Genomic DNA, 23,056 nt, shown 5'->3' on the forward strand with positions numbered 1-23,056 from the left:
TTGGGTTTGGCACGAATCTTCATCAAGCAATACTTCTAGTTGTTCATCTTTGAAGGTTTTTTCTCTATCACCACCATGTTTGTCTTCACATCGAAATCACCATGCATTTTTTGCGAATTGTAACAGAAAAGTGAAACTTCCCGCAAATGGCGAGAGTTGGCCACATAAACAGACATTTTCGAGCGTGAATAATACGAAAACAAGAACAACTGTCACTGAAACGGCGATGACAATTCATTAGGCACACTCACTTTAAAGGCATTATCATCTATGTATTTTGACCAGCCTCAGGCGGTGCAGCCACCTATCGGAAAACGGCGGAAGCAAAGTTGTACACCTGATACGTTACTTACTTTACCTACTTTACTTACTTTACTTACTTAACTTATTTTACTTACTTAACTTATTTTACTTACTTTACTTACTTTACTTACTTTACTTACTTTACTTACTTTACTTACTTACTTTACTTACTTTACTTACTTTACTTACTTTACTTACTTTACTTACTTTACTTACTTTACTTACTTTACTTACTTTACTTACTTTACTTACTTTACTTACTTTACTTACTTTACTTACTTTACTTACTTTACTTACTTTACTTACTTTATTTACTTTACTTACTTTACTTACTTTACTTACTTTACTTACTTTACTTACTTTACTTACTTTACTTACTTTACTTACTTTACTTACTTTACTTACTTTACTTACTTTACTTACTTTACTTACTTTACTTACTCTACTTACTTTACTTACTTTACTTACTTTACTTACTTAAATTATTTTACTTACTTAACTTATTTTACTTACTTTACTTACTTTACTTACTTTATTAACTTTACTTACTTTACTTACTTTATTAACTTTACTTACTTTACTTACTTTACTTACTTACTTTACTTACTTTACTTACTTTACTTACTTTACTTACTTTACTTACTTTACTTACTTTACTTACTTTACTTACTTTACTTACTTTACTTACTTTACTTACTTTACTTACTTTACTTACATTACTTACTTTACTTACTTTACTTACTTTACTCACTTTGATCGTGGTAACTTGAGGGAATTCGAACTGTTCAAGTCGGTTTTTTGCTGTCTAAAGCAATCAAGGACTTGAAAAGGATCTAAACCTGCCTAATAATGTCGACTTTTTCATACTGTAGAACTACTCTTTCATAAAGCTTCTTTACGGTATGGAACTCGGTGTACACGAAAATATATACGGTCAGTTAAAAAATAATTAGTTTATCTTACCATCAGATCAGGGTGACCTCACATCGCAAGTAGCTTTTCCAACTACAAACATTCATCGACCCATCACTTGGAAAATGGGTAGCCGTCACCTGGAATATATTTACTGTCACTGTGTTCGTTTCGGTTTGATCCAGAGTTTTCTAGACGACGATTGTGATGAAACAGGGATTGAAAGCTAGAATTTCCACAAAAAAAGGCGGGTGGGTAATGTCAGAGACATAACTGGATGTCGTGAATACGAAAACAACTGACATGTTCCTTAACACTTCCGAATATCAATTGTATGAATTATGCACGCATTCCCCTTTTTCACATTTTTCGCAAAAACGAAGAAAGCTTCACTTGATCTCGATTACTGTGAATTTCACACAGCGAAAAGTGCACAAATCTAAGCAAACTGTTCTTGATTTGTAGTAAACTGAGGATATTTCCCTACGATTTGCAAACAACAAATCCTAATAGTTCTTTAGAAAACTTTTAGAGCCATTAGAACGGCTGATATTGTGCAATGCTCTCCACCGTTGTTTTTTCCCAATGCTAATGACTGGCAGCTGTGACGAATTCGCTCTTGTCGAAAGCGAAACTTGCTGTGCAGACGACACAAAACACATCTGCTCATAGGGGCGATAGAATCCAAACTGATTCAATTTTTGTTAAGAGATTTCCTTTTATGTGATTTCGTTTGTAGCTTTTACACTAATGGGCGGTCCTAACGGCTATAAAAATAGCCGCATTCAGAATTTTAATGTTGATTATTTCATTTCGGATTTGCATAATTTATTGAAAGAAACTATCAATATGCTGAAGGGACTCGTTTCTAGCATTCAGAAAAGTCAAATTGCGTAATTCTCTACGACATTAAACTCTGGAACATTTTTCGCAAAAACAAAGAAAGCTTCACTTGATCTCGATTACTGTGAGTTTCACACAGCGAAAAGTGCACAAATCTAAGCAAACTGTTCTTGATTTGTAGTAAACTGAGGATATTTCCCTACGATTTGCGAACAACAAATCCTAATAGTTCTTTAGAAAACTTTTAGAGCCATTAGAACGGCTGATATTGTGCAATGCTCTCCATCGTTGTTTTTTTCCCAATGCTAATGACTGGCAGCTGTGACGTAATCGCTCTTGTCGAAAGCGTGCAGACGACACAAAACACATCTGCTCGCAGTGGCGATACAATCCAAACTGATTCAAGTTTTGTTGAGAGGCTTGTTTCTACCTGATTTCGTTTGTAGCTTTTTCACTAATGGGCGGTCCTAACGGCTATAAAAATAGCCGCATACAGAATTTTAATGTCGATTATTTCATTTCGGATTTGCATATTTTATTGAAAGAAACTATCAATATGCTGAAGGGACTCGTTTCTAGCATTCACAAGGACCAAATTGAGGAACTCACTGCGATATTCACCACTTTTCGGAACATTTTTCCCGGACGATTTGTTGTACAGCAGCAGATATTTTGTTCTCTTCCTTAGAACGCGTTCTGATTCTTATCACTCTCTCAGAGGGTAAATTTTGAAAAGGCACCCCATAGTAAAGTAAGTCGTATTCACGACAAAAATGGGTTGTATAGAGGTACAGTAAAGTAAATTCCGCATAATTCTTTAGGAGTATTATTATGGTTTTAAGAACAACCGAATAGAAGTCTGGAATAGAGAACTGGACCCTGAGTTCAAGACCTAAATTTAGATCCAATAACACTCAGAATCCAGTTTCAGTCGCTGCTGGTTCTCGCCTTGGTGGCCAGCAAACGAATGAGAGATGCGACCTGAGCGTTTGAGGTTTTTATTAACCACGCAGAAGGTGCATTCTCTCTCGCTGCTGGTTGATGATTCCACTCCCACGACGTCTGCTTCCATCGAACGCACAAGAAGAAATGATCGATTTTCGACCACGGTTCCCCTTTTATACGCATTCAGTTGAAGATATGTGCCTGACTATCTCAAAATCGTCGTCCTTGCGCGAAAAACCCAAGCGAAAGTAAAAAGTTTTCCGCGTTGTTTTCAAATTTTAAGAAAACTTAATTTTTGAGTTGTTTGTGGTTATCGCACACTGTTCAAAATATTATCCTGAATTCCTGATCATATTTTTGATGAAATGGTGAAAGAATTATGTTGCTACCATTAATACAAGTCGAGATATTCGCGATTAAGTTCTGCACATTCTTCCATATGGCTAATTTTGAAAAGGCGCCCCATAGTAAAGTAAGTCGTATTCACGACAAAAAATACGCTAGGGCTTATTTCAGTGAACAACTAGAAGTGGGGAAAAACGGGTTGGCGTACCGAACGAACGCTATCAGTAAATGCTAGTTGTACATTTATAATAGAAAGCTATGAGTGAATAATACATTTTTTTTTTCGCAAAATCTATGCTGAAATAAATGACCAGAGAATGGAAAGCATGCGTTTTTGCTTCTTTTTCCAAATCAGTTGTCAATGTTCAGTCCAATTTGAGCCTTATGTCGTGTAATGAAGTTTTATATAATTCCGTTAAAACAAATAGCTATCGAAACCGTACAAATTTCGTTCCTTTTATCTAGTGCTTCAAATTTTATGTGTTTTCATTGCTTATTTCTGATATCTTTTTTTTTTCTCCTTCACACCACACAAACACAATCAAACACTGTTCACGTTCTGAAAACCAAAAACAAAAACAAAAAACAATACCCAAAACAATCGAAATCAAAAATACTCCCAGTACAAGGCATCTTTCCGACAGTGAAGATGAAACCCAAGACGATCGATCTCTGCTCTGTGTGAGAGACAAAAAGTAAGTGCGTGTATTTGTGTCCACTCTTGTCCTGGTTCTCTCACACCTGCCCTAACTCTCTTGGCTCATCCAAACCTAGCCACTAGCCTACACATTTCCTATGTTTCCGAAACTGTTAGTGTTACCTTACTGTGTTTACGCTTCCGTTTATGCTGTGTTGTGTTGTGTTTGTGTCAAAACCGGTCTGCTTCACACAAACACTCAAACACGTTTGGTTTTCTGTTTTGTGTTAGCTCTGTTTTGATTTAAAATAGTAATAAATAAAATAAAAACCTTCGCTGTCCAGCTTTCTTTTCTAATCTGACTGTTTCATGAGGATTTACTCTTCACACTAATATACTGAGTGTGTTCAAATTGTATTGTTTCGTTGTGAATAAATGAGTGTCGATTAATGTTGATTAGGAATTGTGAATAATAATTAATCTTTTCTACGAATCAAATGAATCTGTATTTGTGTGTACTAACAAACAATTGTACTCCATGTGTCATGTGTACAGAACACCCCATCATTACGGGATTAAGTTCTTATTGAGAAGTAACATTATGTAGCATAAGTAGCATAAGAGTTATTGAAATAGTAAATGAAGAGAAGAAAAAGTAAATGAAAAGAGCGAGAAGACTAGTGTTTGTTGGTTGATGAACCGAAAGGATGTTTGGATATATAATACCGGTCGTGAGGCGGCTAGGATTTGAACCATGTTCGATGTACGCTTTACCAAACTCAGTCGTGTGGTAGAGCCGTGTCTATCACAAGGCTTAGGGTGGCAGAAATGGTAAACGCGTATGCACGGATTGCATAAGAACGCAGGTTCGAGTATTGTCTCTTTTTCCAAAAAATCATCTTTTCTGTGAGTTTCTCATTCGTATGACTTCTTCAATTTATGTTTCTACCTAGTCATTGCAAAGAAATGTGGAACTGAAATGAAGAGGCAAAATCTTTTGAAAATAAAGATACTGGTCACAGTGCTTTATGCGTATTTCTTGTGAAATGAGTAGCAAAACGCACATAAAAATAAGAAATGTGTTGTCCAACAGAGATGGCTGGAAAAGTTGACTAAGAACAAAAATGCTGAAAATTCAAAATTATTATTGTTATTTGTGTGTTTTGGTCAAAATGATTTAGTTATAGACTGTACTCGAAAAACATGCAACATACAAAAATGATAACCAAAAACTTATTTTAGATCGGATATTTTTGAAATTCTCAGGAAATGATTAATCAAATATTAGCTTTATTTTTACAACGTTGATTCATGCAAAATCTTCTTTTAGATCAGATGCCCATATCTTAGATTAACGCTAGCCACTACTGAGCGTCATCTTTCTTCAAATCCTCGTTGTTTTTGGACGGCCTTCTCTGTTTTCCGGAGGAGATACCCTACTTTTGCATCAACTCGATCAAATAAAGAGTTCGGAAAGTGGCTTCTTCAGCAAAAAAGCTCAGAATGAAATTTTCTATAACTTTACATAATAATCATATTTAATAGAGAAAATATTTTTGCCTCGCTAATTTCCCGTTTCGGACCACTGTGGGCGGGTTTCACGTAATGGCACGATGCCAGCTCCGGCCAAAACTTCCTTACCTTTAAGACATGAAGTCCGACCCACTTCATTGTCTGCAGGACGAACGACCAAACGGAAGAATTGACCTTTATGGGCACGTCCCAAATCGCGTGGTTCGGATTGCACTTGAAGTGATCCCTCGTCTTCCTTGTGTTCACGGGGTAGCATTTCTTTTCTTTGCTTTCGCTGACACTTTGCTTGAATGATACAGGCCAAGGTCTAATTGCCGATTCCCGGCGATTTCGCGATCCACCTGTGGGACTGAACTGAATTTTCCACCATCGAGTCCATAACTGTTCGAAAGTCATCTCGATAACCACTTGGCAGATTTTTGCCCATGTAAATATTACACTCTAAACTAATTTTCCCTAGTTTTGTATTAATTTTTACCCATGCATTAAAAAGTCTTAGACAAAAGAAAGTCCTAATTAGAATTACATGAAACGTGAAGGTCTTGAATTATCTAAAAAAAAAATTATTTTGGAAAATCTCGACTCTGGGACTTACAAAAATTTTGAGATTTCCGAAATCGATTTTTTTTTGTTGATTGTCTTAGAATTGCAATTGAAATTTTTTCGGGACTACACCAGATCTCCACGTTTCAAGCAATTCTAAGAAATTTGGCATAAAACAAAATTTTCGTTTTCAGAAATCTCAAATTTTTTCCAAGTTCAAAGTCGTGCTTTGTGAAAAAAAAAAATGTTTTCGAGATAATTTAAAAGCTCGACGTTTCATGTAATTCTAAGACTTCTGACTTGAAAAAAATCGAATGTCAACTCGAATTTATTTTGAAAAAATTCTACTCTCGACGACTTTAAGATTTCCGATATCGATTTTTTGTGATGTCAAAAGTGTTAGAATTACATGAAATGTCAAGATTTAGTATTACAAAAAAAATTATTTTGAAAAATCTCGACATGGAACATAAAATTTCATAAAACATCGAGATTTAGGAAATTTCTCGATAATTTTTTTTTAATTGATTCTGGAACTAGAGATTCCCAAAATCGAAATTATTTTTAATGATAAGTCTTCGAATTACATGAAACGTCAAGATTTTATGTTATCCCAAAAAATTTTAAGTTCAGAAATCTCGAATTTTTTTTAAATCGGCAAATTACAATAATTTTAAGATATCCGAAATTAATATTTTTTGTTGTCGAATATCTTGGCATTATATAAAATTTCTAATGCAAAACTCGGCAGTTCAATTTGAACCGCTAAGCAGACGTAAAGTTTCAATTTGAACTGCTTTGCACTGACGAGTCAAAGACGAAACGTAAAGAAATTTCAAAACGGTTGTGTGCCCTAAGCACAAACGGGAAAACCCCTAATGGTCAATATAAGCAGAATCGGTCAGTATAAGCAGAAAACAAACGTTTTCGTTCGGCACAGTAGAAAAGACGTGGCACTTTGGTGCCAAATAAAAAGGGTTCTGTAAAAAGCAGAAATTTCCAGAAAAAAAGAGAGAAAATGTTTTTTTTTTTTTTTGAACTAACAAAATATCGACGTTTCATGTAATTCATGTAATTTTTAATTTGACATTAAAAAAATCGATTTCGTATCTAGTGTCGTCCCGATTTTTTTTAATTCGACTGGGATTTCTAAAATCGCATTTTTTGAAGTCAAAAACAGTGTTAGAATTACATGAAACGTCAAGATTTTTTTTTAAATCTCGACTCTGGAACTTAAAATTGCATGAAACGTCGAGATTTAGTGTCACCTCGATAAAATATTTTGTTGTTTTTTCCGACTTTCTGGAAAATCGAAATTTTTCTTTGATGGTAAATGTCTTAAGATTACATGAATTTTAGTGTTATGCTGAAAATAATTTTTCAAAAACTGGGATTTTATTTTTACTTTTTTAATATTTTTTTGTAAAAACGACTTTCTGGAACTTGAGATTTCTAAAATTTTGAGATTTCCAAAATTGAAATTATTTTTAATACCAAAAGTATTCGAATTTCATGAAACGTCAAGATTTTATGTAATCCAAAAAAAATTTTTTTTTCAAAAATCTCGGAAAAAAATTTCCGCAATCGACGATTTAAAAAAAATTTGAGATTTCCAAATTCGAAATTTTCTCGTTTTGTTTTCGAATGTCCTAAAATTGCATAAATTTTATTCGGGATAACCCCAGATCTCCATGTTTCATGCAATTCTAAGAAATTTGGCATAAAACAAAATTTCCGATTTCAGAAATCTCAAAAGTTTTCCAGCCCAGAGTCGAGATTCGCGAGATTTTTTTTCGAAATAACAAAATCTCGACGTTTTATGTAATTCTAAGACTTTTGACATTAGGAAAAGTTCAAATTCGAATCTTGTGTCATTTCGCTTATTTTTTTTAATTCGACTCTGGGACTTCGAGACTTCTGAAATCGATTTTTTAAAAAATTTAGAGTACATGAAACGTCGAGATTTTATGTTATCTCGAAAAAAAAATTGTTGGCGCTAGCCGGGACCCTACGTTGTGTTTAATTAAATCCTCACCAGGATATTTCAGCGAAGCGACGGCAGCAATTTGTCGGTCGACCTTACTTGCATTCGCACTGCAGTAAACCGGTAGCGAACAGCAATGCAACTAACGGGTTCTGCACACAGCGGTCACCAAAGCAGCCAAAGGAGCAGAAGACGAACAGCCACAAACAAACAGCTGCACTGATAAAACTCACAACTGGATGAACCTTGGCGGACTCTTGCCAATAAAAAATTACACTATTTTAACGTTTGAGTCACTTTATTCACTGACTATTGCTAGTGTATTTCACTTCTGCTGTTCGATACACTTCGGACTTTATGACAGATCAAAAAACGGTCCGATTCTAATGCAGGTTTATTTGAGACTGACTGGTCTGATGATTGTGAACAGAGCGAGAAGATAAAATGAAAAACTGAGTTGCTAGAAGGGCCTGAGAAACTGACATAATTCTATGAACGGTAGCACCAACTATCTGCTGAAGGCAGTGTTGGTAAACAGTGTCGCCAGTAAAACTAGTGCGACGCAACAAAAATTTTTCCAAAAAACTCGACTCACAAATCGCGACTTTGGAAAAGAAATTTGGTATAAAACAGATTTTTCAATTTCAAAAATCTCAAATTTTTTCCAAGTCCAAAGTCGCGATTTGCGAAAAAAATGTTTTTCGATATCAGAAATCTGAAAATCAGTCCAGAGTCGAGATCTTTGAAAAGTTTTTTATTCGAAATAACATAAAATCTCGACGTTTCATTTAGTTCTAAGACTTTTGACATTGAAATTCGATTTCAGATCTAGTGTCATCCTGATTTTTTTTTTCTTCAATTCGGCTCTGGGACTGAGATTTCCGAAATCGTCAAAAGTGTATTACACGAATGTCAAGGTTTAGTGTTATGACGAAAAAAAAGATTTAGTGTCATCTCAAAAAAAATGAATATATTGTAAATCGACTTTCTGGGACGAAAAATTTTGATATTTCCAAAATAAAATTTTTTTCAGTGCCAAAAGTCTTTTTTTTTCAAGAATCGAATTTTTTTTCGAAAATCGACGACGAGATTTTTGAAATCGAATTTTTTTTGTTGTCGAATGTCTTAAAATTGCATGAAATTGTCTCAAGATAACACCAATTCTTCACGTTTCATACAATTCTTTGGATTTCGGATCTAGTTCCATCTCGCATTTATTATGAAAAAAATCGACTCTGGGATTGAGATTTCCTTAATCGATATTTTTTTAAAGTCAAAAGTGTTAAGATTTTGTATTATCCAAAAAAAATTTTTTTCAATCTCGACTCTGGGACTTAAAATTGCAGGAAACGTCGAAAATTAGTGTCACCTTGATTAATTATTTTGTTGAAAATATCGACTTTCTGGGAAATCGAAATATTTATTTGATGTTAAATGTCTTAAAATTGCATGAAACGTCAAAATTTTGTGTTATACCGAAAAAAAATTTTTTTTTTCATTTATCTCGTCTTTGTGATTTGGAATTTTATTTTTACTTTTTTCATATTTTTTTTGTAAAAAACGTCTTTCTGGAACTTTAGATTTCCAAAATTTTGCGGTTTCCAAAATTGAAATTATGTTTAATGCCAAAAGTGTTCAAATTGAATAAAACGTTTTTTTTCAGGAATCTCGATAAAATTTTTCCAAAAATCAACGACGACGAGTTTTTTGAAATCGAAATTTTTTGTCTGCGAATATCTTAAAACTGCATGAAATTATATTGAGTTAACACCAGATTTTCACGTTTCATACAATTTTAAGACATTTAGCATATTTTTTTTTATTTTTGATATCAGAAATCTCCAAAATTCAGAGTCGAGGTTTGTGAAAAATATATTTTTTCGATATAATAAAAAATCTCGGCATTTCATGTAATTCTAAGACTTTTAACACTAAAAAAATCGATTTCGGATCTAGTGTCATCTCGAATTAATTTTGAAAAAATGGACTCTGGGACTGAGATTTCCGAATTTTTGTCGTCGATTTATGAAAAAAATTTTTTTTTGGGTATTGAAGTTTTGTGTATTTCGAAGACTTTTGTCATTTAAAAAAATTTCGATTTCGGAAAAAAAAACAATTTGAAATTAAAAAAAAAATTATTATTCAAATTTAAAAAAAAATCGGGATAACACATTCAATCTTCGATTTCGGAAATTTCAGATTTTTTTCAGCAGATTTTCTTTTAGGAGACTTGTCACCTTTCTCTAAAGAAAGGTATTAGAATTGCTGGAAAAAACGATTTTCGAACGGGGCCTCGGAGACCCAAAGTGTTATATACTATTCGACTCAGTTCGACGAGATCGGAAAATATCTCTGTGTATTTGTTTTTCTCAGAGATGGCAGAACCGATTTCAACAAGCTTAGACCCGTTTAAAAGTTACTATTGGGCCATTGATCAAGTTCAAGATCAAATGGCTGCGACTTTTTTTATGTCAAACGTCTTAGAATTGCATGAATCGTCGAGATTTAGTGTCATCTTTAAAAAAAAATTTTTTTTTAAAACCGACTTTCTGGGTCTTGAAAAATTTTGAGATTAGATATTTCCAAAATCGAATTTTTTTATGGCAAGTCTTCGAATTACACGAAACGTCAGGATCAAGATAAACACAAAAAAAATTCAAAAATTCAATTTTTTTCTAAATTCGAAAAAATTTATTTCAAAAGTCGGTGATTTACATAAAATTTTGAGATTTCCAAAATCTAATTTTTTTGTTGTCGAATGTCTGAAAATTGGCATAAATTTAAATTTTTTTATTTCAGAAATCTGCAAAATCCAGAGTCGAGATTTGTGAAAAAATTTTTTCGAGATAACATAAAATCTAGACGTTTCATGTAATTCTAAGATTCTTTTGGCACTGAAAGAATTTGATCTCGGATCTAGTGTCATTTTGATTTTTTTTAAGAATTCGACTCTTGACGACTTGAGATTTCCTATATCAATTTTTTGTAAGGTTCAAAATGTTAGAATTACATGAAACGTAAAGATTTAGTGTTATCTCGAATATTGTCTCGACTTTGCATAAAACGTTGAGTTTTAAGAAATTTCTTGATAATTTTTTTTTAAATCGACTTTCTGGATCTTGAGATTTCCAAAATCGAAATTTTTGTTGTCGAATGTCTTAAAACTGCATGAAATTGTTTTGCGATAACACCAGATTTTCACGTTTCATACAATTCTAAGACATTTGGCATAAATTTTGTTTTTGATTTCAGAAATCTCCAAAATACAGAGTCGAGGTTTGTGAAAAATATATTTTTCGATAAAATAAAAAATCTCGGCATTTCATGTAATTCTAAGACTTTTGACACTAAAAAAAATCTATTTCGGATCAAGTTTCATCTCGAAATAATTTTGAAAAAGTTCGACTCCGGGACAGAGTTCCGAAGTCTCGTCCATTTTTGAAAAAAAAATTAACATTAACAAAATTCGATTTCGAAAAAAAAAAATTTAAATTAAAACATAAAAAAATTGAAATAAAATTTTTTTTTCGGGATTACACATTCGATCTTCGATTTCGGAAATCTCAAATTTTTTTCAACGGATGTTGTTCTAGGAGGTTTGTTTTTTTCAATAGGGACTACTCTATTGTCTGAAAGTTGTTTTAACAGTGTAAGATGAAGTCTCTACTCAGTATTGTTTGGCAAATCATCATGAATAGGCTAACTCCAGAACAACGCTTTCAAATCAATACAAAAGCATGATCAATGAATTTTTATTGACAAATCTTCAAGATTTGGATATGGAAGAAATATGGTTTCAACAGGATGGTGCCACTTGTCATACTGCGGCCGAAACAATCGATTTATTGAAAGAGCGTTTCAACGACAACATTATTTCAAGAAATCGACCGACCAGTAAACCGTCGACATTTTTGCACCAACCGTCGCTCATTATATGAAATGGTAATTGTAAATGGCAAATGACAAAACTGTGAAAACAGTTTCACTCTTCACCGTCTAGTGTTTCTAACTATTATGTACAGAATTGTGTGTGTATTCCATCACAAAAGCATCTCTAAACCAGAAACACCTACATCTGACTAAAAATGTAACACTCATCATGGGTATTCATCCTGTTTGTTTGGTTGGTTTTGTTTTCGGTCTAAATATTCAAATATTGCCACGATCTGCTTACAATAATGACGCCTTCTTTGCATCGTTACAGCGAGGGCTACACCGATCTACCGGAGAAACGCAGGAAACGAGGTTCGCTGTTTTTTCGCAAGAAAAAGGACAAAGCCAAAACCAAGGGACAAAACTCCACCTGCGATGGTTGGTGCCGAATCGGGCTGAGCCCGTACTTTTTTTTGAAATACCTGCAACCGTTTTAATATAATTTTCTTTCCATTTCTTCACAATCGCCACGTCCAGCTTGCGGGGCAGTTATCAACTTGGCCACCTACAAGGAGCACGCCGTGGAATGTAAGGCAAAAATTGCAAAGGTAAGTGGAAACTGTGCAGCGCTGATTTATCCTGATTGAAATCCCCCAGCCGAAAACTTCTTGTTAATGGATTGAAATATTTCAGAAATATTTTCAAGTGCAGCCCAAATCCGGTTCCAACAAGAAGAACTCAACCAACAGGTAACTAAAAGATTCCGTTTTCCTTCCTCGTTGGTTGTGTCGTTTGCCTTTTGAAATAAAAAAATATGATATGTATTTGATTTGATTCTGGGATCGACAGTGTAATGTATTTTGCATCGAAATTAGCTTGCTTTTTTTAGTGTATAGATGCGTAATGCGAAACAATTACGGCCCTTTGTTTCCATGTTGCTTTTGCCAAATTTCATAGCACTAGGAAACCGATAGTATTGTAACAATAAGCCACCGCATTCAGAATTAAAACAAAAAAAAAGAAGCTAATCCACCATAAATCTAAACCACATTCTAACTAGTGGAAATTAAACTGCATCCAGGTTATGGGCGATGATTTTTATGCTTTAATCTATTTGCATTTTTTTTACTCATATATCTTTATATATATATATAAATAGAGCGAATGATTTGATATGATGTGGATGTGTTGAGTGGCAAAACTTTTCATTTTAAACCGCAGAATGTTTCGTCACTACGTTTCAAACTTTGGTTTGGATTTAGTTCCCTTTTTTTTTTTGTTATTTTGTCGTCCTGAGTTGAAGATTTTTTTTCAAGCTGCAGTCGACTTGTTTGCTTTTTAAGATTTTTTTTTTGTTTTATTATGGTTTGAGTCATGATAACATTTTGCATTCGTGAGATTCAATTGTAAGACGAGACTGTTACTTTAATTTTACGTTGTTACCGAAACCCAAAGAAAAAAAAAACGACATAGTTTTCATTCATTCTGTTTTGGTACATTCGTCCGTTGTGAGACAACAATTGAACCGAAAATTCACTCTAATAATCAGCCACCAATGTCTCTATTCTTGTTATTACTGCTAACCCAAATCCGCTAATCAACCAATTGCGCAAAAACCATTGAACAACCTAAAACAAAATTGCAAAAAATAACACACCAAAAAAAAAACAAACAAAAAAAAACAAATTCAATCAGTGAAAAAAGCGGCAAGAAAATGACTGGATGCTACTCTCCGTGGAGATTGGTCGCTAACAAGTTAGGCGTGGTTTCCACTCACGCTAGGTAACGCTAGTCAAAATTCTCTCTCACTTTCTTTCACTCATACTTATCTTTGTCTCTGTCTGTCTATAACTTCCCAACAAACAAACAAAAACAACAATGCAAAACATATCTCTTCTCTTCGATCAACTGATCCGTTGCCGGAGTTTAGACCCGTTCTTTCTGTGTATCCAAATGCAGTTTTTACTAGTTTTTATTACAATAAAAAACAAACAAACAAACAGTTTGATCATACTCTCGGTATCTTTTGAGAAGCTCTTCTCGCGACTGTCCTGTTTCTGTCACTCTTCCTATCATGCAGTTCTATTGCTTTTTTTTCGGAGTAGAAAGCTGTTAGTTGCTCGGTAGCGCTGTCCTTTTTCCGAATACTTTGTTTGATCTGTTCACCCCGATGGTCTTATGGTCGTTTCTTGCAAATGGACAGGTCCAATGGCCAGGTTTTAAACTCAATGGATATGGGCTCAATCTTTTTATACCATACTCTTAGCCACATTAATTCAGTGAATCAATCTGTGCATTTAGCGCATCTTATTACGAAAAAACACCGAACGCAGTAATGATATTGTTTCAAAAATAAAATAAATTTTGATAGTACCGTTCGAATTTTACACTTCTACTAGCACATCAGTCTAGCCTTACTCGTTTCATCCGCTTTACCCAAATCTGAATGCCTCAGTTGAAATTAACAAACATTTGTTATACATAAAGGAAAAAATTCTGCACACCCACTCAAAAATGTTGAAAATCACCGAATCAACCGTGTACGATGTACTCAAACGATTCAGGAAGCGAAAGAGCGTGGATCGAGTGCCTCAAGATAAGCGTCGTAGTGGGACATATGACCGCAAGATGAACCAGAAGGTGTTGAGAACCGTCAGAGCAACCCCCATACATCAAAATGGATTTCTGAAAACTTCCTGGCCAAAAATTCTCGGTGGCGACGGCACGAGGAGATGTTTGGCAAGGGATATGCAGCTGCGGAACAAAGACCAAAGGGTTCGTGACGAACAAGACGATGGACTCGAAGCTGTACAGGGAAGAATGCTTAAAAAACCGCGTTCAACCTTTGCAATAAAGCCCATAAAGGTCCCGTGAAATTTTGGCTGGATTTGGTGAGTTACCACTACAGCCGGGAAGTCAGTGGTACCGCGATAATAACGTAGATTTCCAATTTCCCCAAAAAATCCACCATTTAGAATCAACTTGTCCAGTATTGTTCCTGTAGGAACTCTGAATCGGCTGTGGATTCTATGATATGAAGCATTTTAAAGTCATCAGCAAAAAATGGAATCAAAAAAAAAAATGAACGGTCGAAGATTACTTTCTTGAGGAACTCCAGAGGTAACGGTGAATGGTGAAGTAGTACAGTCTTCTATTTTCACTATCATTTCGCGGCCGGATGGATATGATTGAAGCCAATTCAAGTATGAACCGCTGAATCCCAGCTTACTCAACTTAGAACCTGTTTTGTGGTTATTGATCTTGTCGATCACAAAACGGAGAAATCGGTGCTTGTAAAGACCGTATGGTGAAGATATTGTAGGATACAATACACCTGTTCCCTATTTAATGAACTGCAAACACAGCAATGTTTCCATCAGTTTGTTAGAGCATTTTTTTATCGCTATGGATGGAATCTCATCGGGGTCAGCACTTGAAGAACGTTTTAACCAATTGGAGAATGAACCGGAACATTATCGGCAACCAAAGATATTTTTTGACTTGTAAGGATTTTTCGATGAAAACACAACTAAAATGTTTGCGAAACAAATTGCATTTTCGTCGTTGATTATCAAGATAAGAGTGTTTCGAATTCAATCGTGATCGTAGTTCGCTTGTCGATGAAGTCAAAGTAGGTCGTCCAAAATCAGTTGTTTTGCCAGAAAACATCGATGCTGTGAAAAATCTGATAATGGAAGATCGCCATGTGACGTACCATAAAAAGGAGTCAGCCTTGGGCATTAGTATGAAAAGCTTATATGTTATTTTGCATGAACATTTATTCATGAAAAAAAATTGTTCGCGTTGGATCCCACATAATTTGACAATCACTCAAAAAAGACTCATGTTGATTGGTGGAAGAAATGCCTAAAAAAATATCAATCATGTTGCTTCAAATTTGGTGAATAACATATACACAGGTGACGGAACATGGATTTACTCATATGAGCCCAAAACAAAACAGCAGTCGACTGTATGACTGTTGCAAAAAAAAAAACCAAATCCAACAGAAGCTGTTCGCGCTCGAAGCACTTAAAAAAACATGGTGGTTTGTTTTTTCGGTATAAACGAACATATCGCTACCGTTCCTTTATATCTGATTGATATACCTCCATTTGTTTTTCGTTAAATGAGGAAAACAAACGCAAATCGCAAAATCATTTTTCAACACGATAATGCAAGCTCTCACACATCGGCTCAAACAACCGAATATTTGAGCACCCAAAACGTCGAATTGATGGGCCACCCGCCGTATAGTCCTGACTTGGCACCCAATGACTTCTATTTGTTCTGTTCCGTTAAAAATAAACTGCGGGAGAGCGATTCAATACTCCTGAAGAAGCTTCTCAAGCGTTCAAGAAGAGTAAAAAAAATTATGTTAATTGGTTCCAGCGTATGCAAAAGTGTATTGATCATCTAGGCCCTTGGGGAATATTTTGAAAAACAATAAAACCATTTCCGATACGTAACAACCCTCCTATTAACACCAAGACTACAATTCTGGTCCAGGACTAAATTCTGGACTTGACTTCTGTACCTTAATAAAGGAACTGAATTATGATCCAAATTCTAGTTCCGAATTCAGTATTCTGAATACAGGTTAATTCTGGGAATGAATTCTAATACTAAATTTCGGAATTATGAAACTGAATGCAAAAGTCAGTTCTAAAATTCAGGTTCGGAGTTCAGATCCAACATTTAGTTCCTTTGTTATCTTTAGGGGAACGTCATCAGCAAATCCCGTCATCAGTTTCGAACCATGAATATTTTTGTTGAGAACAATCCTCTGGATGGCCCAATACCAAATTTAATGACAATCTATCCACTAGTGTTTGAATAACAGCTGATTGTGTCAGAAAGAGTTCTAGTTTTCATCGAGCTATAGAAAAAGACGCACAAGCGCATTCATGCATAAAAGCAACGGTGAAATTGGTTGATTTGCGGTACGGATTGGTCCACCATACTTCGTACTCTCCAGACCTGGCCCCCAGTGACTATTGTCAATTTCCAAACCAGGAAAGGTTTCTCTAGGGAAAGAAAATTTCGTCGGATGCTGAGGTCATTGCAGAAACGGAAGCCTATTTTTAGGGCCTTGACAAATCTTTTTTTTCAAAGGGCTTTAAAATGTTGGAGAACCGATGGGTCAAGTGTATCGCTCTAGATGAAGATTAAACTAAAGAATAAAAAGTTTTCACTGTGAAAAATCGAGTATTTTGTCTGAATTGTTGTGATTTTTCATTATTTAGATATTTATGTTGTGATATGTTCACTGGTAAATACCATTTGATTTAACTCAACTCCAATAGATTTAAATAAATTACCGGTTAGTTCTATCAATTATAAACTTTCTGTTGGAGTTCTTAACCCTTTTTTTTAACGATAGGTCGGATATTTTTCCACCAACTCAATTAAATATTCTTTAAACATTTTGCTAAAATTCAAAGGCACTTTAACTAGTTCACAGACTAGCTGTCAATACATGCTTTGATCGTTCCTCAACCGTTCTTTCGGACGTCCACGGTCTAGTGAGAATATTCACATGCAGCTGCATTCAAAAAATTTGAAATGTAATCCGGACGGGATTCGGTCTAGTCCCGCTCCGGATGATGCGGCACATAAGTGGATACTAACTTTTAAAAGACTGAAAATTTCATGATATTCTATTTATTAGTTTGTGAGTTATTGTGCTAAGAGTGACGCCACTTTTGTTATTTTGAGAACAATGGTTCAAAAACAACTTCGTGTTTTAATTTTACACTGCTTATTGATGGGGAAAATACAGTTCAAACGAAGCAATGGCTTGAAAAGTGTTTTGGAGACTCCGCTCCATCAGAATCAACAATAAAACGTTGGTTTGCTGACTTCAAACGTGGTCGTAGAGACACCGATGATGCAGAACGCTGTGGACGTCCAAATGAGGCGTTAACACCAGAAAAAAAAACCATAAAATCGCTTTGAATGATCGAAAAGTGAAGTTGCGTGAGTTAGCTGACATCGTAAAGATATCAAAAGACTACAAGAAAACTCTGTTCAAAGTGGGTGCCGCGTTTGCTCACTGTTGACCAAAAACGAGAACGTGTTGATGATTCTGAGCAGTGTTTGGCCATGTTTAAACGTAACAAACCGGAATTTTTGCGTCGATATGTGACAATGGATGAAACATGAATTCATCACTTCACTCCGGAATCAAAACGATCGTCATCTGAGTGGACAGCAACTGGTGAACCTCGTCCAAAGCACCTGAAAGCACCTGAACAATCGGCTGGAAAGGTTATGGCCTCGGTATTTTGTAATGTTTATCGATTATCTTGAGAAAGGAAATACCATTAACAGTGAATATTAGCGTTATTGGGGCGTTTGAAGGTTGCAATAAAACGACTGCATCAATCAAAACAGTGGCTTCGAATTTCTCCCACATCCACCGTATTCGCCAGATTTGGCTCCCAGTGACTACTGAAAGAAATGCTCACCGGAAAAAAAAAATTTCGCACGAAAGAAGAGATTATCGCTGAAACTAAGGCCTATTTTGAGGCAAAAGATAAATCGTTCCACAAAAGTGGTATTGGAATGTTAGAGCGGCGCTAAAATGACTGCGTTGCTGTTGATGGAAATTACGTTGATGAAAATAGTTGATTTTGAACCAAAACAGTCGTGTTCACTTTGTTAGGCCCGGAACTTTTCAGCCCATGTGTTATCATTACGGTTCGGTACAGTTTTCACCTTGAACGACTGCATACCTTGCTGGTCTCTTCTGTAATATTTGCTTCACCTTCCTGCGTCCTTTTGGTGGTTCCTGAGATTTGTACGGGAGATTTAAGAACGTTATAAACAGTGCGTGCAGAAAAAGAATCTATTTTGTTTTGACAGATCCGGATTTTTACTGCGACTGCACACAATTGCTTTTCGCACTCGTTCTTCTATCGACGCCTTCTTCGATCAAAAAGAAATTATTTGAAACAATGAACAGACATACGTTCATCAATTTGCGAAATATTTCACGCGTTGTTGAAGTATTTCCGGAGATATACGTATTTAGGAGTGTCCAGATTTTATCGCGAACATGCCTTATTAATTCTGTATTCGTTTACAAATGGTTTTTTTCTTGTACATTTTGAAATAGTTTGGAACCATTTCAAACATACTTGAAGAATTTTGTTCCTGTTTGCAATTCATCCCCGGCAAAACTTCAAAAAATGGGTTCTAATTTTAAAATTTTCCAAAACATTGAGTAATTACTTGAACGCCGACCCGTTGGAAGATTTGTCTTATTTGGATCCAGTTATATTTTCGATCCATTCGTCGATTTCCTTTCTAACACATAGTAGGGTAACAGAGGTATTTTGGCCCGCTTTAGGATCGATTTTATTTTGGCCCACCTTGTAAAAATATCCACCAAATGTTTTAATATCTTTGAAAAATCCTTCCGCGATAGGTAATTTAATGTGATTAGCTTCAAACTGATGCAACATGGGTTACCAAAGATCGATTGAATCCATATAGTTTGTTAGGTGGGCCAGAATATATGAAGTGGCCAAAATACCTCTGTTACCCTAGTTGATTCTCTCGTAAAATTTAGACATAGAATTTGCCAAACTCTTTCTAATATCTACTCGTATTTTCTTGTTCATGCGTCAACACCCCATTTTGCTTATCATTATTGCACCGCAATCTTTCATTGACTTTAACTGCTAATACTACTGCAATTACTAATACTATTACTACTACAATTACTACAACTGCTACCGCTACTACTACTACTACTACTACTACTACTGTATTAGCTATAATTAGTAACTACTAATATTTTCATTTATTTTTTTGTGTCAATACTTTCATTATCCCTTAGTTTTACATAAACACTAGAAATACACTGCAAATATAAATACAAGAATATGTTGTAAAAATGTTTATTCTTGTGAATTTCGTTTGTTCATGTGTTCGATCTAACATTTTAATTTACCACACAGAAACACGCAGCCATCATCATATTCCTGAACTCAGAAAACAAAACTGTAATCTCTGTTCCTCTTTCTTGATCAGTTCACTTCGGAATTGTTTCTTTCTTGTGCTTCGGTTGAAAATCTTTCAGTTCCCTTAAATTTTACCCTTCGTCCTGTTGCATTCCTTTTACACCTCACCCCGGCAGAAAGTTTGTTCGGTTTTGGTTGTTTATACGTTTTCATATTGTTTTTTTTCTTTCTTCCTTTCGTTTACTTTTGCTTGCTGTAGCCACAGTTCCTCGCATCATGATGATCAAGGTAGAGACTATTACGATGGCACCATACAAAATGACAACTCAAAGTGAGTATTCGTTTCCCGTTTGCTGACCTACAAAAAAAAACAAAACCAAAAAGTGAATTCCGGGAGAAATTGGAACCCAATTGGAGCCCTCAAAAAATAAAAAGCCAATCATTCTTTACCGTCAGTAGCATATTTTTACGTTGGTACAATCTGAATGTTTTGCTATCCCTGCCATATTTTTTTTATCCGAGACCATCGTAGCACAGTTGGCCGATTCTCCCGCAAGGATCTCTGTTTCAGTTTTCCGTTGAAATACCGAATAACCTAAAATAACACAGTCTGTCTGTTCCATTTCCTTTAATTCATTTTTGTTTTGTTCTAATATCGCTACATTAGTTGCCAATTGATTCTGTTTTGCTACTTTTTCCGTATATGAATTTTTTGAAACAGTTGTACGAAAGCATGATTTTTTTCTTATTGACTACTACTGTTGAAATGTTGAATATTTTTTTCGTTGAAATAACTAACCACTAACCTAAAGATCAAGAACCTAACCCCGTTCCGAAGACTGGTTGTAAGTGGTTGTGATCCCCCCGCCCCCCTGTGAACGAAGGAACCATTTTTAAGGTTTCCCTGGGAATCCATTTTTTTGCAGTTACTCGGATGACACACCTTTGATACGGGACGAGTTTCTCCATGAGGCACCGATCGGTCCGCATGATCTCGGCGCTGAGCCCATCCTCGGCGTGGCCATCGATGAACCCGACTCGTGGAGTCCCAGTGTACCGAAAGAGATAGTCAAATCGCTTAAGGATAAACAGGTGAGCCAAATCCCGGTACTTGTCATTAAGCGTGGCTTACTCCCAATAACATCGTGTCTTCGTTCGAAATCCAAAAGCAGGTCAAACGACAGGAACATATCTACGAGTTCATAATGACCGAAAAGCATCACTGCGAAACCCTACTAGTCATGCAGAAGGTGTTCGTCGAGAGTCTCCAGAAGCACTTTAGTCATCTGAATCTGGAGCGAATGTTCCCGCGGTTACTGGATCTCACGGAACTGCACACGGGCTTCCTGAAGAAGCTACGGTTGAAGCAACGGGAACGGCCGGTTGTGGACAGCATTGCCGACATTTTGCTGGAATTCTTCTCGGCTATGTCGGCGCAGAAACTTAAATCTTCGTACGGTGAGTTCTGTTCGAACCATCGGTCGGCTTTAAGCACGTTCAAGTGCTACATGACCGGTGACAACACGTTCGCCGAGTGGTACAAACACTGTCAGCAAAATCCGCTGCTAAAAAAGAAGGGAATTCCGGAGTGTATTCTGTTTGTGACGCAACGGCTTACCAAGTATCCGCTGTTGATCGATCCGCTGCTGAAAAGCTCCCGGGAGGATAAAATCGAACAGGAAAAACTACAGAAAGCAATGCAACTGGTCAAGGAAATACTGGTGGACGTGGATGCCCGAGTGGCCGACAAGGAGAAGGAAGACCGTCAATTAGAAATATTCAAACGAATCGATGCCAAGTCGTATGCGATTTTTAAGAAGGATAAGTTCAAAAAGTCGGATATTATTTCTAGCAACAGGAAGCTCAAGTTAGTATCGGTACAGTTTTTGCATAAAGCGGTGCAATAAGAAAGGTTTTTTTTTCTCCCATAGATTCGAAGGCGTGGCAACGCTAATGCAAGGTAGATCAAAAATGCAAACGGTTTTGGTTGTGGTCCTGTCGGATTGCTTATTTTTCCTACTGGAAAACTCCCACAAATACTCGTTCTTCACACCGGAAAATAAGGTAGTTCGAATTTCGTTATTCTCTGGTCTCTGGTCTGGTCAAACCTAAATCCGATTCCTTCAACAGGCCGGTGTGGTTTCGCTGCAAAAATTGCTAATACGGGAGAAAGCCGGTACGGAGTCCAGGGGTATCTACATTATCTCCTCGAATCCAGCGTATCCGGAGATGTTCGAGCTTAAAGTGCAAAGTCCCAAGGACAAAAATGTGTGGATTCAATCAATCAGGTAGGTGATACGGTGCCCGGGATGTGAGCGTAAGCTTAATGCACTGTCATTATTATCTGATTCCACAGAGCTGCCGTTATCGACTGTCCCTCGGACGAATCCGAAGCTGAGGACTACATGACTGCTGAACAACGCCAAAAACTACTAGATGCTAAGCAAGCCAACATTCGTGAGATTATCTGTAAGTATATGGAACTGGATTCGACCTTTGGAGGCCGTTCATAGGCTGATACGTGTTTCAGTGGAATATTCCTCTAGTAATACTCTATCAGTTGGAATTTCCACCGTACTCTCATTTTATAGAGACAACTTCTGACTGTCTGTATCCAACAACTTATTGTGGCTTATTCACTCCTGGAACAGTAAATGTAGTACCCAAATATCGTTGAGTCTGAACCAGAATTGTAGTACCATACTTACCATACATACGGATTCACATTTCTTATCATTGTTATTGATTTTATTTCGAAACACAGGTCACCCAGAAACATATTCGCTTTGCATGCGCTTAATAGGCAGATATGAGACTCCATCGCCCTAAATCTGCTCTATATGCGCATAATAAGCTTACCTAAAACTTGGTGGTTAGTTGGGTGTTTAAAAAGACGGGTGGGTAATGTCAGAAACATAACTAAGTATCGTGAATACAAACAAAATTGGTACGCTTTTTGCACACTTCCGAATATCAGTTGATCAATTTTGTGAATTGTGCAAGCATTCTCTTTCTTCACTACTATAATTTGAAACGATGCACCTACACTAAAATACGGATAAGTTACATCAAACATTCTGACACACAATTAAATATTACGAAACAATTTTTGTAGTCCTTTATCATAAAATAATGGTGGCTCTGAAAAGAACCTTTTATGAAGGCGTT

General features: G+C 35.9%; 1 protein-coding gene across 8 annotated transcripts in view; it reads left to right on the forward strand.

Annotated features, from left to right (window-relative positions):
- LOC131438895 (rho guanine nucleotide exchange factor 18) overlaps positions 1–23,056 on the forward strand; it is a 50,817-nt gene that overhangs the window by 18,106 nt on the left and 9,655 nt on the right. For 3 of the 8 annotated variants that reach the window (XM_058609276.1, XM_058609275.1, XM_058609279.1), the window contains exons 8-18: positions 3,972–4,043; positions 12,250–12,356; positions 12,456–12,526; positions 12,612–12,667; positions 13,614–13,700; positions 20,148–20,219; positions 20,815–20,980; positions 21,058–21,755; positions 21,820–21,952; positions 22,019–22,176; positions 22,245–22,357. In XM_058609276.1, the coding sequence (XP_058465259.1) occupies positions 3,972–4,043; positions 12,250–12,356; positions 12,456–12,526; positions 12,612–12,667; positions 13,614–13,700; positions 20,148–20,219; positions 20,815–20,980; positions 21,058–21,755; positions 21,820–21,952; positions 22,019–22,176; positions 22,245–22,357 (1,733 nt within the window). The remainder of the gene's footprint in view (positions 1–3,971; positions 4,044–12,249; positions 12,357–12,455; positions 12,527–12,611; positions 12,668–13,613; positions 13,701–20,147; positions 20,220–20,814; positions 20,981–21,057; positions 21,756–21,819; positions 21,953–22,018; positions 22,177–22,244; positions 22,358–23,056) is intronic. The other 5 variants (XM_058609278.1, XM_058609281.1, XM_058609282.1 and 2 more) reach the window with 5 other exon arrangements.

The sequence above is a fragment of the Malaya genurostris genome, chromosome 3 (genome assembly GCF_030247185.1).
Source record: "Malaya genurostris strain Urasoe2022 chromosome 3, Malgen_1.1, whole genome shotgun sequence".
Lineage (NCBI taxonomy): Eukaryota > Metazoa > Arthropoda > Insecta > Diptera > Culicidae > Malaya > Malaya genurostris.